Genomic DNA, 18,486 nt, shown 5'->3' with positions numbered 1-18,486 from the left:
TGTGTGTGTGTGTGTGTGTGTGTGTGTGTGTGTGTGTGTGTGTGTGTTACTCACAGACTCTGTCGTAGCTCTTCTGTGTCTCTAGATGTCCCCAGTGACTGGAGATTCTTCTCTAGTGTGACAACTGGAGGAACAATACAAACATTGAGTGTGTTCGGGTAACTTAAGTCTTAAAGGGAACCTTCCATTCATTCTGTAACCTTAACATGAAACTAATTCAAGTCTCAAACTCAAATTGTTATTAAAGATAACTTTAACACTAATCCAGAGCCAATTTGAACCGCACGTTTAGAAGAACATCTTGCTGCACTCCATTCTTTGTAAAATGGGTAAAATGGAGAAAGAGAAATGACAACCACAATGGCCGACATAAAATAGAGATGTGATTTAGAATTGATAAATACATCATATTTCCTCACAAAATGTATATAATCCTGATTTAAACCTTGTACCACATTTAAAAATAACCCTAAACCAAAGCAACCTCTTTTCAACTACCTTTATGCCAAATTTAAACCTAGTACAATAACTAATATTAATCCAATAATCAAGAATCAATCCCTAAATTACCTTAATCCTCATTTAAATAGGAGATGGACATTGTTCCGACGCCAAATTACTCTGAAAGCCTAATTGTCCAAAAATGTCCAATTGGACCGAAAGCCCATTTATCCGACAGCCTGTTATCCCAAAAACAAAGGCCCATTGTTCTGAAGGCCCATCGCTTCAAAAAATATACACTCTCCATGCTACAAATGATGTCATTGGACCATGCCAATTTGTATTCCTGATGAAGGCACGACCCACCATTAAGGGTAAGAATATCAGGGTAAGCCAACCAGAGGTAAAGTATGACAATCAAGCCTTCACCATGGTACAAAAGAAACTAAAAAACATTCAGACTGAGAAGTTATGTTGCTGTCTTTTGCGTGATAATTAGCAATGTGCTGATAGTGTATATTTAGCAATGGGCCTTCAAAACAATGGGCGTTTGTTTTTGGGATAAGTGGGTGTTGGAGGATTAGATTTTTGGTTTATTGATTTGAATGGCATTTCTACTTTGAAACTTTTACAACCAAGACACACTGCATAACCTGTGTTAAAATGATCTAAACCAAAGAGACATAATTATGGACTAAACTCATAAAAACACTTCTGAAAACCAAGACATGAAGGTAAATTACCAATGATCTGAACCCATCCAGTAACCTAAACCTCAATTACTACTTATCATCGTATACCAAAGTCAAAACCCTAATCCTAAAACTACCTCAACTCTGAACTTCCCGAAAACCCATAATCCATTTGAAGGAAGGAAGACCGAAGCCAAAATGTCCTCGGCCAAAAGGTCGCAAAGTATTTATGTCAAAACTGGAGCACAAGGATAAATGCAAGCACACACACACTCAAGTGTTGAGTTATCTTTTTACCGTTGGCGTTGATCTGGAAGATATTGGAGGAGGTCTCCTGAAACACATCTTGCAGTTCTGAGGGGCTGACCTGTGTGGCTTTGGAGAAAACATGATATCAGCAAACACTTCTCAGCCCAGTGGAGCGTGACACTGCAGCAGACAGAGAGCTGATCACACAGAGGCACGAATTACTTTGTACTTTGTTATTTTTATCAACACTGTGGATTTACATCATTCAAACATATTGTAAAAGTGCATTCATTAACATACTTAGATTAAGAATAAATCAAATAACTTTGTGTAATGTGAAAGGGATCAGTCCTTTTCTGAGCCATATGGGTAGTAGTTCGTTGTTGGGTTTTCTGGCACATAAGCTCTAATTTGTGCTTCAGCTTGCTCTGCTGCCCCAAAGCAGAAAACATATCCAATGAATGCAATATTAACTTCAAGTATAATGTCCCTTGAAGCCCATTTGAACCTTCAATTGTACAGCTTCTTACAGATATGTACCAGAATATTACAGCAATATTCCAATGACTGCATTACCTAAAAATAATTTGCAATACAAAAAAGTCATAATAGCAAAACATCTGAGAGTTAGTTTGGACAGCAACCTTCTTCTCAGCCAGGCTTTGGGATTTAAGTGCTGATACAACTGAACATTGTAGTTATCTCTATGCAGGCACTGCCACAGCCCAAAAGGCGATGAAAATAGAGAATTGCATAAAGGTTGACCACTAATGGATGCCGTCTACTAAAACTCTTCTGCAGCAGCTATCAATACACATTAAAAAACGTTGGATGAGAATTCATGGAATCTATGTAAGCCCAGTTTTCACATTAGATGATGTTTCGACCCATCAACAGGCCCTGCAGTGCGTATCAGGCTTGCCCGTCATGAATCTACTGGGCCCCATGACAGGTGCAACCGAAGTCACTGTAAAACGTCTCCCTAACGATGCTTAATTAATTTCATGTTCTCCCTGCTAATATTTCTTCCTATTTAGGTCTCAGTGGCCATTTAAAGACTCACAGTAAGTGCGAGGCAGCAAGGAAAGGACTAGAACGCAGACAGTTGAGGCACACGGGCAGTTCAATGATTTCACCCAAGTAAAGATTCAAAAGCTTACGAGCACGGAGCCCAAACAGAGGTTTGGCTTGATGGCTTTACCTGTGCTAACCAGAATGTAGCACGAAAAAGGTACAGATACAGGTCTCAGATAACAGTTGATACCTGTGTGTGTATATATATATATATATATATATTGTTATTATTTTATTTCATTTATTTCTCAGTTTATTTTTAATGTAGCCAACGGTCTCACTGAGCTTTCTGTTGTTGTTATTAGTGCCTTGTTTTTGCTGCTTTGTCTGTCAAAGCACTTTGTGAACTCTGTTTTTAAAGGTGCTATATAAATAAAGTTATTATCATTATCACAATATCCTGTGGTTAGTCTGCTTTTCTTTACAATATTAACAAACAGCACCAAAGTCTTAGAAGCGGACAGAGACCCTCCTTTTAGTCGTTTAGTCTGCCCCAGAGTTCAGCTTTCACACCAGCCTAAACGAACCAGTGAACACACAATAACCAAACCAGGTAAGAAGTGAATAATAAACCCTCAAAATGTATTGCAATTTTACTGACATAATGGTCACAAGTCTGGAAGCATTATTCATACAAGACGGTTGACTATAATAATTCCATAAGAAGCCATTTAATGGTGAAATGGATGCTGTATGCTGATGTTTAGTTCAACAAATTCAACTGAATCATTTACAATGAATGCCATATCTGCCAGGTGAGGTTTTGGTACTGGCATTATAGGCAACACTGATGCCTTTATATTGCAGGAAAAGCCTGTGCATGTATGGCTCCATTATTTTGACATCTCAGTCATGGTGACTTCCTGCTTTTTCCTTCTGTTTAATTCAAACATTGGTAAAATGTCAAACACATCAGACCGAGCTGACAAAGGTGGTTTTCTTCAGTAAACATAAAGATTTCAAAGATATCGCACATCAGAGTTACATTTAAGTAATGGGAGATAAAAAGAAGACATTTACAGTGATTGTATTGAACTGCTGTGCGATGTTATCATATTAAATACATGTGGAAATTGAATGGACATCAAATGCTGCGGGAGCCTCTAATGCAGAATTTAACCGCAGTGATGATGATAGAGTGGATGGGGAAAATGGCATGGCACTAAGCCACAGACTGGCAGCAGGATGGTGAGTCTACCGTGTAAGTTATGTGGGCAGCGCCATTTTCCCTTTTTTAAAAAGCACATGTCATTCCAAATGACAGGGAGGGTTAATGGCCTGGAGTCATTACAGCGGGCTGAGATCAACATCACGACCTGCATAAGCTGCACGTACAAACCATCTCACCCACCCTTTTGTCAAACGCTGCACCCTGAAATTACTGCAATTACTGCATTTTTTTCTGACACGGTTCAAAAGTGCAGGGGTATCGACAAAATGTAGCGGTTGAAAATGCCCGAAAGTGGAGAGGTGGATCAAACATCGGCACGAAAAGATAAAGTGTGAATCCTGAAACAAAGCAGAACAGGACAAAGAAACAGACAGTCATAGTGGCCTGGAGGAGGATCTGTGAGATCTCCATTCTACATCTCAAGTCATTAACTCTACTCACTGAGCTATACTGACAAATCCTGCAGGTAATAACATGATTGCATTCGGTCAGTCAAGCAGCATTACAAGATTGTGATACATGTGGAAATGGGTCATTTTTCAACTGAGAGACCTTTAGTGCATTTTTAATGTTAAATCAGCACACACACACACACACACACACACACACACGTCTTCATCGCACGCTTTGTCCACCTTTCATTTAGCATGATGGATGGATATGTAGTATGCATGCTACAGTGGAGGTGGCCTGGCCTATCCTTCAAATGCCTTCAAATGCAGCATACCAGGTTGACTTCTTGCTCATAAAAGCATAACTTTACCCTAAGTTGTTATAACAGAAGATATTTATCTTTTTCATTTAAATTAACACTAGCACCGCCAAGAATGTCTTTTCCTTGTGAAGGTGTTCGAGTAAAACACACAGGATTTCTGAGCATTTATACCTCTGACTGCCACCGCGATCTCATCGTCAGTTTTACATTTTATGCAAAAGGAATACGGTCAAGGTGTTGCCTACAGCAAAAATAGAAACAAAAACTATATATTTTGACAGTATGGAGGTCTATACCTGATAGACACGAAAATAGTTCATATTTATTCGACACTTCCTGTTTCTGTTTCAAAATTGAATTTGGAAAAACAATCTGCACAGAAGTTAGTATCGGGAATATCTGAAGATTCTGCATCTCAACAGCCGTGCTTGTTTCATAAAAGATTAACCTGGAAATACATCAGTTGAACACAACATTAGTTCCTTGGATAAATACACTGACTTTAAATCTAACTTTAACCATAGATAGCCTTTTATGCATACATTTCATTCTTATGACAAAAGGATGAAAATGGTGTGCCCAGCCCATGTTATTGTCACACAATCCTTTTCTGTGGGAGTAGCATAATTGTCACATTAGGGCCCACAACACATATTCCACATTCATGATTCCATGCTCATTTCACAAACTCCACAGGCGCTGTGTTCCCTGGACGGTTGAGTGATCCACAGAGGGTTATTTCACTACCAGTCCAGTGTTTGGTAAATGGTTTGGATCATTTCAGCAGCTTTTTATCTTTTCACACTTGAAACTTTCCCTCACATTGACATGTCGACTCTTTAACATGCTCATATCAGCATGCCACTTCAAAGCTCTACTGATAGCACTCCTTCACAAAATCTCTCTGTGGTTTGAGCAGTGTGTCTGATACAGTCATAACTTAGATTTTGTCCTATATTATATCCCTGCAGAGGCATTTTGGAAATGCTTCTGAAGGGTGTAAGAAATAAAAATGACATGATAAAATGTTAACAGAACTTTGAGCTAAACGCTGAAGTACAATGATAATGTTAAAATGCTGATGTTGAGCAGATATTCTGTTCTGTTTCATTCAACAACACATCAGTGTGAGGATTGTGTCCTCGTTGTTCTCTCTCAAAACGCCTGTCAAGGCTCATGAGACTGTTGCAGGCCAGGGAAGACCTTCACTTAGGGCTACAAAAGACCAGTCTCTCTGACTCAATGTCTTTGCACTTTACCTCGCTTAACCTGACCACAACAGTTGCTTCGTTTAACTTTGTGACAGGAGGTGACCTAGCTCCCTACCCAGGACACAGTGGTGGGCCGTCAGGGCCTGCAAGGCCTTCTCTGCTGCCCTAAACAGAATCACAAAGCTATATCTATTTTATAATTTAATATTTTTTCTTAAATACACTACGTGTATTATAATTTATAAAAATATTTTTCCCATTATCTTATTTTCTCATTGCACAGCTACTGTCTTCCTCAGTTGCTCTGCTTCCAGTGCAGCTTGTTTTAAGTAGAGCTTTTATCCAATCAGATTTCACCTCTGTGTCTCTAGGTAAGAACAGAGGCAGAGGCCTGCAGAGTCTCACGTGCATCCATGTGCAGTATTAAGTGAATGGGGACGATATTGTTGATTGTCATAGTCTTCAACCAATCAGATCTTTAGTTTGACATGTTGGGCATTTTCTTTGACGTGTCAGCGCCTGCGAGCCGGCCTATAATGACGTCAGCATTAGTGCAGCTCAGTGTCCATGTGCAGCTCTGCCGCGAGGTGCAGAGTGTGCTGTGATTGGTCAGTGGGCGAGCACGTGACTATCGTGAAACGAAAATTAACAGCAGAGGCTTAGTCGGGTAGTGAATCACATCACGTGATGCAGCTCAGCCAATCAAATATGGGTATTCTGACTCAGTGAGATGTACCACACACCATGACACAGGGGGCTGAGACGAGGAAGGACATTGCAGAGCAGTACGTACAATGTTCAAGTTGTGAAAGTAAAATCCTAAAACGATTTCTTTGGGCCGTGACTTGTCATTAAAGAGTGATGGTGGGTCCCACAGCCAGACCAGCTGAGAACCACTGTCCTCCATGAGCGCAGTAAACATTATATTTTCCTGAATATAAGCTTCTGCATTTTCCAAATGCTCTAGTACTATTCAAACGTATTGCAAGTCTCGTACCGAATGGTACGTACATAGGTACGTACATTTAATATGTACATAGTTACAGCCTTAGAAACTAATAATAACTGTGGCGCCATCATGTGGCTATAAGGTGGTATTTCAGCTGCAGGACAACAGTGAAGGCCTAGGTATAAAATGCACGGGCCGCCACTGCCAGGACATTACCCCTGCTTACAAATACTTTAGCTATGTCCATACAAGATTCCTGGTTCCTCCGGTCCACATGTTGAACTGTCCTTGGGCGAGACACTGAACCCCAAATTAGTTTAGGGTCCTGATAGGTAGGTGACACCTTGCATGATAGGTATGTGTGTGAATGGGTGACTGATGACATGTAGTGTACAGCGCTTTACGGGGTTGGATGATTAGAAAGGCAAGTCCATGCAATGCAAATACATTTACTGTTTACAAGTTTAGCATTAGCTGACCAACAACCCACTTTTTTGGTACACTAACTTGTGAGGTGGAGTAGAGAAGAAGAGAAGCTCTCCTGGTGGGTCTACCCAAGCTGTCAAAGCCAGGAGTGCCAAACATATTCATTGCCCAAGTGCGTGTATCTTTTCCTTCTCTGAGATGAATACACATAATGCTTTCCCAGTATGTCTTGGCATGTTGCATATTAAAGCAGCACTTGTTAACTTAGAGACCTGAGTGCACTGTCACCAACTCCGTAGGACATCCTTGGAGAGACGCGTGGGGTTTCAGTCGAAGGTTTTGGGAGGCTAGGTTGCTCGCGGAGGAACCTCTGTTGTCCGAAAATGTTGAATCTTCTCCAGTGTTGAAAATCGAAGGCAGAGACCATGAGGACAGAGCAGACCAGTCGCGGGGGAAACATATCGGTGATAACCTTCCTGGACATGGAGGAAGACCCAGTCGACTTCACTGTCTCTATGGACATTGGATCACTTGGTGTGGGATGAAATATCCTTTGCTGCTTCAGGAGGAGGTTTCTTTGAGGAGGATCTCCGACCAAGACGGACAGTACCTTTCCGTCCATCGAGAGCCTCGGAATGCCATGGCCAGCTCAACCTCTCTGCCAAAAGCAAACTTTGCTTGACTCGTACTACAGACTCGGCTACAGACTACAATTCAGCATGCTACCGCCATGATTCAAAGGCATGGGGATATCCAAAGATGAAATCCACAGAAACAGGCTATAGGGATTAATGCCTGAGTCACAATGTGGGTTATACAACCACTAATTCAACAAAGCAAAAAAAGCACAGTGGTCACGCCAGTGGACCTAAAGGTCCTAAAGGTCCCATTTTTACAAAGCAATACTGCCAAAAGTTAGGCAGTTTCTGCTCTTTGCAAACTGGGGGCACAGCCCAAGAATTCCTGCCATTTGGTTTATCTGCCACTCCTACCATTTCCATCAAGTGCCCAAAGGCAGCACTGGTGCCGATCAGAAACCAGGAACACCGGTCCGTCGACTACCTGGACGATTTGATACTGTAACAATGAGAGAATAAGGGTGTTTTCTGCCAAGGAGACTCATTATTTTCTTGCTTCAAGATGATGGGCAGGTGTGTAGCAAAAATGCATGAAACAGGATAAATTATTGCCTCAACAACGATGAGGCTTATTGTCTCTGTATATTGTTATGCCTCTCAGGACTGGCCAAAGTTTTTGACTTTTACCAACTTCTTTCCTTTGACTAAAATACTTTCCACTCCTGAGAATATTGGGATATAAGGCTTCTTCAATTGTTACGGTCATTAAGTGTGTGATTTTCTTCTTTATGTTTTTTATTATGTAGAGACGTATATAATTGACAATAATTCCCCTGATGATATTTATATTGTAAGAGTGATGTAAAGATTATATTTTATTTTTTACTTTCCTTTCGACAGAACCTGAATCAACATGGGAATTCAATGGGGGTACACTATTTACTTTGCTTGATATGTCCTGGACGGGATTGAGACTTTTCAGTATTTGTTTTATATCATATACGTCAAAATAAGACCATGTTTCTGAAGGAAACTAAGGAGAAAGAAAGCTGTAGGGCAGGAATTCACTTTGCATATCCCCAGATGCTAATGATAAACCCCAGCGAGCTGATTATAGATGATGTTCACTTTGGCCGTGTGGTTGATTTTCTTCTTCTCCTTTTTAAGCATTGAATAATCAATACCAAGTGCCCTGATTTTTCCAACTGTAATGAGTGAGAGTCTTGAGCATGCTGGGGATGAATTACCATCGTGCCCTCATGGAGTAGCTTGTCGATAGCACAAATGTGCTATCTGCAACATGTTCAATTATACTCTCAAATCCGAGAGGGACTTAATCAAGAGCTCCCATCTCATTATGCCTGAGGTCAGTGGCTGTCTCTCCTCAGTGAGGAGGGACAGATTTTACTCTTTCCAAAAATCTGCAATTTAGCCACTGAGTAGCTGGCTGAAGGAAGGAGAAGCTGGCCTGAATCCAACAGCTGGCCCTGCAGATGGAGCTGATGAGGTTTGATTTTCATTCTCAGTAGTATTTGACCAATACAGACACACAGTCTGTAACATAAACCAATCGAAGCAGCTGCAAACGTGACTCTATTGTAGAAGATAACAGATTACTGACAACATTTTATACATATTTTATTGAAATAAATACATATTTTAACCTTTTCCATTTTTTTCTGGTTTACATCCATTTGTCTAAAAGACAAAACTGAAGGCAACGTGTTGTTAATCCCGGCACAAATAATTAATCTCTATAAACAGATTCTACATTCATATGCAATGGGTCAAGATTCTTGTGTCGATAACGTTCTGGTTTCTGCTTGTAGTGTGAGTTAATCTAATTACGATCAATCAGTAGATATCTCTGCCACAAGATGAATAAATGTCAACCCTGTGACCTCTTTACATTCTGTTGATTATGGTAGCTCATTTGTTTTCATGTTTTAAACTACAACTCTGGTCAGATCTTACACATTGCACCTTAAAGTAGCACAGGCAGGTTTTTGGATTATTGCCACCAAAGTGCTGGACAGCACTGCCAATACAGGTTATAGAAAGGCTGTCAAACTGTTGGTATCCTCTAACTACAGCTATATATGTAGCTCAAACTCAGGTCTGAATATATATCAAGTTTCTAAATGAATACATCAGTGATGCCACAGTAAAGAAAATGTTAGAGCAGCACCATCACGGAATAGCAGGGCTATTTTAAGCATATGAGTTAACCAAGCTTGGAGAACACAGGAGCCATGAATTCATAAAAGACTCACCTTGAGGTGTATGTACCCACCAAACACGCATGTTGTGTACAGCATCAACCCTACATGCAGCTGTCTATGGTGCTCTGCTCTGTTTAGTGTCCTACCATGCTCCTTGGTGCCCGACAATGCAGGAAAACATACCCATGAAGAGCTTTGTTCAAGTCTGACTGAGAACTATGCTGTTCATGAGCTGCAATTTGGCCTAATACTTTTGTTTCTTTGATGAAAGCTTCCTCGTAATTTCTTCCTCACTCCTCTGCTCAGTGGGAGACGGACAATTTGCAAACAGCATGAGGGAAGATGTACAAAGATAACACACGAACAAGTCATCAATTTGATCTGGCTTAAACATTTAGAAAAAAATGCTTCAATTATGTGATTCCAGCTTAATAAATATAAACAATTTTTTCTCGTTCATAATGCAAATGCAATCTTTACAGCCATCCAAAAATATAGTGCAGAATTTGATACAAAACATGACCTTTCCACAAAACAGTTTTAGCTGCAAGTAAGTCTAATTTATTATGGGCACTTTCATGAGAAAGGATAATAATGCATTTGATAATCATAAATTATTGCATTAAACTGTTGCATCAACTGCTCAAGCAGGCAAAAGCAGGAGAGAAACTTTGCCAACACTTCATATGTCATCAAATGTTTTTTTGTTTTTTACTCCTTATCATCAAGGAGTAGGTCAGTAGCAACTCATTTTCTTCCACAGCTTGTAACTGAACCTTCACTTTCCTGGTGCTGAGCAAAGCTCAAGACATACTTGCTGACTGAAAGTAAAGAGAATCATATGAAGACCAAATTTGGAATTCAATTTAAACTGCTGATTATGCTATGGATCAAGACCCTTCAAATTAGATTATAAATTATAATTTCATGATCTAATTTTCACTCATATTTTTTTTCTTCGAATATTGATTTATTTCGTCCAATTAACTGTTTCATATATTTTCAAAAGTATCTGACCTTAAAAAACAAACAAATAGAGCGTGGCAGTAGAGGAAAGAACAGCGGCTCACCGAAATGATTCGAAATATTTTGGGGCCCATGACTCTCTACAGCAAATGTCATGGAGATGTGATAAGAAGGTGTCGGGATAGATTAGAATGCTTTGAATGACATTGTTGGATGATGGAATGAATAATGCTGCCATCTTAAAGTTAGAAGAAGAGTGTCTTTAGCTTTTGTACTGCAACGTGTTCCCTGGTTAAACAGAATATTTGATTAGATGATTAAATTAAATTAAATGAAACATTCTGGTCTCTGCATGTTCATGTGGTATTTTTTGTTTCTTCCTTTATGCACAATGCAGTAAACAAAAAGTAAAGAGTTTGAAATTTGCTGTAATTCTATATCATCATCCCTCTGTGCCTCCATGCATGTTGTATGTTATTACTGTCTGTTAATCTGCGTTTTCATTCTGTAATTGTTAAATTGTTATCTGAGTCTTCTGCCATCTAGTGGTATCAATAGTTCCAGAGCTTTTCACAAAGAAGGTCCAGAGGGCAGAGTGAGGCTAATAAAAGTGCTCATATAAGGATGCGGGGTCACAGAAGGATGGAGTCGAGATCAATGGCGTCTCAGTCGGTCCATTAATCCATGCGTGGCCGTCTCACACATGACCCACTTTAGCCACTTACTACCCATCAGCTGTGCATGGAGCTGGAGGAGCAAGTGCTCATCACAGCCCTGTCATTCCCAGTCCACCATCTTGCTCCGTTCGAGCTTATTAAGCAGGACTTTGTCTCCGGAGAGCTCATCACGGGGAGCTAACAATGTGGACACAACCGTGGGTCAGGTCCAACACCCGGCGCTCTGCTGTCTGCTCAAGAGAACCAGGTTGGGCTCCTTGAACCGTGATGAAGGTGAGGGAGGGAGGGGCAGCTGTTGTCGAGCAATGACAGTCTTCAGAAGCACACAAGGAAGTAAAAAAACAGCTTTTATATATTCAGCAGGGTCCAAACATCTGAACGAGGATGCATTGTTTCCTTTTTAATAAAAATAATGGCACACGTTCTCAGGTTCCATCTTCTGATGGCAGGATTGCTGCTTCTCTTTTTCATGACTGAATGTCTTTGGGCTTTTGTTCAGACAAAACAAGACTTTCAACGACTCTGCTCTGCAAACCTGTGACTTGCATCTTTTCACTATTTTGAAAAATGTCATAGACCAGATGATGAATTGAATAACCAAGAAAACAATTGGCAGATTAATGGATGATAAAAAGATGTTTTGTTAGTTACAGCCAGTAGCTCAATCCCTCCACCTCATATATGTTGGCGGTATGGGGAGCAATATGACAAAAATATCATGTTAATTGGTTTTTAAGACTATTTTGCAGGTTACTGAGCAGTACAACCAAACTAATTTCCCTATTTAAAAAATATAGCCTTACAAGGTAACAAAACACCACATCAGATTCTGGTTTTTATATGTGTGAATTATTTTTTCCCATATGTATTAGTTATTTTTGAAACTTCCACATGAGGCACTCTTCACATCAGCATAAAGTAGATCCACCACAGCACTTATTTAAAAACCAACATTTTAAAGCTGGTTGACCTTTTCTTGTTAATTCCTTCCTCCAAAACAGTGAAGAACACGAGGAGCACGTGTGAGTTTTTATTCAAACTAAATTATGACTGCTGTGTTAACTGCTTGCCAAACTAATCCGAGCACACAAGGCCAAATTGCCTCCTAAGTAACCGGATGACAAACAATGCAACATTTAAACGGCTATTTTTTAAACAGAGTCTGGCGCAGTGCTCACTCCACATAAAACGCACCGTGGCTACACTGCATCACTTCCAGCAAACGTCACAGAGAACAATGAGGGTCTGTTTCAACCGAATATTGCTGAATATTGTCGTTCACTACCAAGCTTGTATTTTCCCCCCACTCCATGTGTGGAGAGCCTAAACGGTGACCATGTCTGGGTGTGTTTGATCTGTAATCCGTGGTCGTCCCTGACTCTGGCTGCTTAAAGAACAGATAGCACGTTTATTGCGTTTGGGAGATTTTTATAAAGCAGCATTTCATGTGTTAAATAGCGAGACTGCTGAAAGAGACACACCTTTGCTTTCTAATTACCTTCTATTCTGTCCATGAAAGAATTAACAGCAACATTAGTTGACAAGGCATGAGTAATTACGAATGTTGTCTTAATTAAACAAAGTGCATAAAGTTTCTTCTCACTCAACAACCTCCAAAATGTTCTGATTGTTCAGGGAGTCTGGGGGTTTCCTTCCCGGGTGACAAAGCATCACATTGTGGGTGCTGTTCACTGTAGGCCTCACACATGTCAGATCTTTAATGTCTGAACAAAGGTTACAAGTTTGAGAAACATACATCCTCACAACTCTCTGTTTTGAAACTCAACACAGTTTACAGTTAAGCTTCAGAGCGTCAACATCAAGGTCCATGAAGTCCCGAGAGGCAAATGTGTGATTTGTGCAATTGGGCGATATAAATAAAATCGTCTTGACAAGCTCAGATGGAAATTTAAGATTTAAACAATTGGCTGCTAAAAACAAAGGGAGAGTATCTTTCAGAATGCACTTAAGTTCTTTAGAATATCTACAAAAACTACACACAAGACAACTGCATGTAAACTGTCAAGCATAGAACAGCGAGCTTTTTGCACCCTTTCATTTTCAATACAGCGTTTATTAAAAACAGCATCAAAATGTGTTAATGTTAAAAGCTGCATCCTGTCATCCTGAATGAGACACTCTCGCTGTCCTGGAAGTGACACACTGCCTCTCAGAGTGGAGGGTTCACAGTCTTTTTCGCCGGCAGAGGGAGGAGAGAGATTAGCCTAAAAGACAGCTCTATTAGAGACTTAACCTGGGCTTTGATCATTCCCTGAGCTCCCCTTCAGATCAGCCTGAGCAACAGACGGCAAATCTGACAGGCTCCTGCTCTACCCACCACCACCGCCACCACCCATATCCCTCATAATGTAGCCAGGCGTCACTGTGATCAAAGACCCCTTTTCTGGTGACTGAGGGCTCCCATCTGTCTCCCCACAAAAGAGAAGACTGGGAGCGAGAAAGTGAGACTGTCAGACTGAGTGAAGGGGAGTATTTAGGGGCACACATATGAGTACAGTATGCTGGAGTCCAGAGACAAAAAAGCATGTGATGTTTATTTTGTCTCCGACACGTCCTCCCTTCCTCCTTCACTGTGTATCTGGATTGCAGCATAAAGACTTGTGCCAGCGACTCCCCTCGACCGTCAACCGTGATTAGTATGAACATATACACACTGCTATAAATGCACAGCACAAAGCAAACAGATAAGAGCCTATTCATTTGGGCGCTGACTGGCCAAATAGGGAACATTGGACAGAAAAAAATGAGGCCTTTTTCATAAAACTCATCACTAGCAGCAGAGGATTGCACGACATGCTCTGCTCTGTAATTTAAGCTTTTTCATGAATTGGCTGAGGTTGTGATTGCCTGAAACACACCGCGGCATGCATATTCTCTGCAATTACTACGGTGACAAACAATACTAATCAACGTGTTAGTTAACACTGAATATGGGTGAGTAGCAAGGGTGAGAGAAGGCACATTTTTTTCCGATCTGGGTAAATCATTGTAGTCAGAAATCTTCAAAATCCTACACTTCACCCTCCATTCTAACACATTTAAGATTACAGCTGTGCAAGCAGCTCTGTGGGGCTTGCACTGTGAGCTAAACTGACAGTTTGTCAGACCCCTTGGAGTCACTTTCTAACATACTGGGTATTCCAGTACACGTGGTCAACGTTTTAAATCCAACACTTGCTTAGGTTTAGAAAAAAATGTAAGATTGGGCTTAAATAAGTATGCAAACTATCAACTGTCACCGGTCCTGTTCATGACTTTCATAGACAGGATATCTAGGCGCAGCCTGGGGGCGGAGAACGTCAGGTTTGGGGGTCTCGGGATCACCTCTCTGCTGTTTGCAGATGATGTGGTCCTGTTAGCCTCCTCGGATCATGACCTCCAGCATTCACTGGGGCGGTTTGCAGCCAAGTGTGAAGCGGCGGGGATGAGAGTTAGCACCTCCAAATCTGAGGCCATGGTGCTCTGCCGGAAACCGGTGGATTGCTCCCTCCAGGTGGGGACGGAGTGCCTACCGCAAGCGAAGGAGTTCAAGTATCTCAGGGTCTTGTTCACGAGTGAGGCTAAGATGGACAGGAGATCGACAGGCGGATCGATGCGGCTGCAGCAGTAAAGCAGGCGCTGCACCGGACCTTGGTGAAGAGGGAGCTGAGCCGGAAGACAAAGCTCTCAATTTACTGGTCAGTCTACGTTCCTACCCTCACCTATGGTCACGAACTCTGGGTCGTGACCGAAAGGACAAGGTCGCAACTACAAGCGGCCAAAATGAGTTTCCTCCGTAGGGTGGCCGGGCTCAGCCTTAGAGATAGGGTAAGGAGCTTGGTCATCAGGAGGGAACTTGGAGTCGAGCCGCTCGCATCGAAAGGAGTCAGCTGAGGTGGTTCGGGCATCTAATTAGGATGCCTCCTGGATGCCTCCACTGGAGGTTTTTCAGGCACGTCCAACTGGGAAGAGACCCCGGGGAAGACCCAGAACACTCTGGAGGGATTACATCTCCCAGCTGGCCTGGGAACGCCTCGGGATCCCCCAGAATGAGCTGGAACATGTTGCCGGGCAGAGGGAAGTCTGGGTCAGCCTGCTTGGCCTGCTGCCACCGTGACCTGACCCCGGATAAGTGGAGGAAAATGGATGGATGGAATTTGAATAGCTTGTATGAAGGATTATCATGCAATTGACAGACAATGTTGATATTGGCATTGGTATCAGCTGACAAGGTGTGTTTATAAATGGCAGTGGCACAGCCTCCCTACTCACTGTACCTTGCACATGTTTAAAATAAAAACATTAATACATAAACCTGTGCATTTGAATAGCTTAGTATTGAATGCACAATAAAGAGGTAGCCTATACATGGTACGAGGCCCAGTTTAATATAAAACACAATTTTATACAATATATATAGTCGGGGGTCCCTGCTCCATCTCTCTATCCGTTTGGGGGTCCTTGGCCTGAAAAACTTTGAAGACCCCTGTCCTAGAGCATTTTTCTGATTATCTAATACGGACGCTGATGACTTTACATTGTAGTTACTTGAAGGCCTAGTGCGCCGGTATCAGACAGAGGGTGACAAAATGTCGGTATTTGACAGGATGAGAACGGGCTGAAAGATGTCTGCCTCATGATGCCGCTAGAGGTTAAGTGAGGGAATCACCAAGTCAGCTGAATTCATCTTGTGGGGAACATGAAATTTCATGACATGCCATCCCGTAAATATTCCAATACTTTAGTCTGGAACAAAGGGGTGGACCAACCAACTGACTGACATTTGGTACCTTGCTACCTGTGTCAGTACAGAGACGTAGCTGTGTGGTTTAGACTGAATAGTTAACGTTAGTCTGCCCTGAATGACCAGACAAGCTTGCTGCTGACGGAGTTCACTGCCAGAGGAGAGAAATGAATCGTGTCTGACAGCATCTCTCCACCGGAGTGTGTGAAGGCCTGTCAATGTTACATGACATGAGACATGACACTAAATTAGCTCAGAACCAGCGGTCTTCCAACCAAAGTTCAGAGCTGCAGTTGTTGTTTTTATATCCCTTAAAACGAATGAATAGTTAATGGTAAATGCCACTTATAACTAACGCTGTAGGCTACTCACAGATCAGCTCTCTCTGCACAAAGAAAATTGAAATGTACGACAGCAGATCACGAAGAGATTGGCGCTGCCTTCACCACTTTGTCAGAGCACAATCATTCATGTACACACAGCCATTTCAACATATACTCCCTCTACTCTTATGAACTGGGTGAATGGCTGCTTCCCCACTTCCTAATCCCCTTCTTTTGGTGCCCTTTCTTGGACCAAACCAATTTTTGAACTTTTTTTTTTACCTCAACTACACACCTGTAAAGTTTCCTGACTGCATCTTGCACGGTTGTAACGTTTCTATCAGTGATATAAAGACGAAACAGAGTTTGCAGCCCTGATCAGGTACTTCCAGAGTCTAAGACAGGGGTCACTAATAGGCGGACCGCGGTCCGGATCCGGACCCAGGCGCCGTTGTATCCGGACCCTGGGCCTAAAACCGATAGATAATTAAGAATTATTACATTTTGACGGAGCGCTTCTATTTTAACCGGCGCAGCTTTTCCAGCATTTACGGCACTTGTTCAGCGGTGCAGGAAACACACCACGTGATGCAGCTCAGCCAATCAAATATGTGTATTCTCACAAGTTTCCTCACTCGAGTGAGATGTAAACACACAGGGGAGAGACGAGGAAAGAAAATGAAGAGTAGTAGAATAATTACGTGAGTCAGAAGTTATTTCACATGATGTTCTCCAAAGAGAGAAAAGTGGTCAGAGAGACCAGAGTCTTTAACCATTAATGAACAGACTCTTATATGTTAATTCTTCCCACGGACAGTTTAAAAACAGTATGTCTCATGTTGAGCAAATGTACCCACTCACAAAATTGACAAAATGAAGACACAGAAAATAAACGCAATATGATCAGAATCCTAACACATTAGTTCACTGACCAATGATGTTAACAGAGAGAATAAAGCTGAAACAAGTGGTTTAATAACCACAGATAAAGTCCATGCTCACTGATTTATCTTGTTAGAAGATGACAAAAATATAATATTGTGGCTTTTTTGATTGATATCACTTCACACCTGAATGAACTGAAGTTAAAGCTGAAGTTAAATTCAGTGAAATACATTTTTCTAAAATGAATTATTTTATTTTAAGATGCACATTTTTCAAAAGCTTTCTGTTATGTCAGTTATTCTTTAATCCAGACATTATTTTACTTGAAATGAGAAGAACATTTATTTATGTATTTCTATGTACTATTTATAATCCATCCAGTTAAATTTGAAAACTGAGAATAATAATTGTTAAAATATAATTGATGTGTACTTTCTTTATTTGATTTGACTACACAGAGACGTTGTTACTACTAGGCTTCTTGAATATATATATATATATATATATATATACGTATATATATGGTACTGAATAGTGCAAGTTAGATATTATTGTAATGTTCCGGACCTTTGCACGAGGAGATTTTCTCAATCTGGACCTTTTGGAATTTTAATTGAATACCCCTGGTCTAGGAGATCTGACTGCAAAGGCTCCATCACCTCTGTGTAATAATCTGGTCCAGGGAACAAAAGGGAACACCGCATCGGAGGATTTCAGGGAGGCATTTTGCATAGGCCTGTTATATATGTATGTGGGGACAGCGGAATGTTTTGTTCCCATTCTTTTGCTTTGAATAATTGGCTCGAAAATGGATGAAATATTCTATTATTTGATCAAAAAACATGGTTTTGAATGCATTTAGTGAGTTCCTTTGTGTGTTTTGAGGTGAGGTGGTCCGCGGGTGTCATTTCAGCCAATGACGTCATAGCTTTTTGAATGCAAGGATACAGCAGAATTCTTCAGTTTCTCAATGATGCACATGGATATTCTTGAGTTGTACAAATGGCTCTTTGTCTAGCCCACAACATGAAACATGTGTTCATTGTCCTTGCTATCTATTCATCTCAAACTGCATGTGCACCGCGTCTCTCCCCATCTGTCAATCTTTTTTTCTCTCACACACACACACACACACACACACACACACACACACACACACACAC

At 41.1% G+C, this 18,486-nt stretch overlaps 1 protein-coding gene across 6 annotated transcripts in view; it reads right to left on the bottom strand.

Moving 5' to 3' along the window:
• tsnare1 (T-SNARE Domain Containing 1) overlaps positions 1 to 18,486 on the bottom strand; it is a 153,590-nt gene that overhangs the window by 90,968 nt on the left and 44,136 nt on the right. For all 6 annotated transcript variants that reach the window (XM_031868652.1, XM_031868648.1, XM_031868649.1 and 3 more), the window contains 2 exons: positions 1,431 to 1,508; positions 55 to 124 (listed from right to left, as the gene is read on the bottom strand). In XM_031868652.1, coding sequence (XP_031724512.1) covers positions 55 to 124; positions 1,431 to 1,508 — 148 coding nt within the window. The remainder of the gene's footprint in view (positions 1 to 54; positions 125 to 1,430; positions 1,509 to 18,486) is intronic.

This window comes from Anarrhichthys ocellatus, unplaced genomic scaffold (genome assembly GCF_004355925.1).
Source record: "Anarrhichthys ocellatus isolate YVR2014 unplaced genomic scaffold, GSC_Weel_1.0 scaffold43, whole genome shotgun sequence".
Lineage (NCBI taxonomy): Eukaryota > Metazoa > Chordata > Actinopteri > Perciformes > Anarhichadidae > Anarrhichthys > Anarrhichthys ocellatus.
The sequence above is the reverse complement of the archived record's forward strand: the minus strand, read 5'-3'. Positions and strand labels throughout refer to the sequence as shown.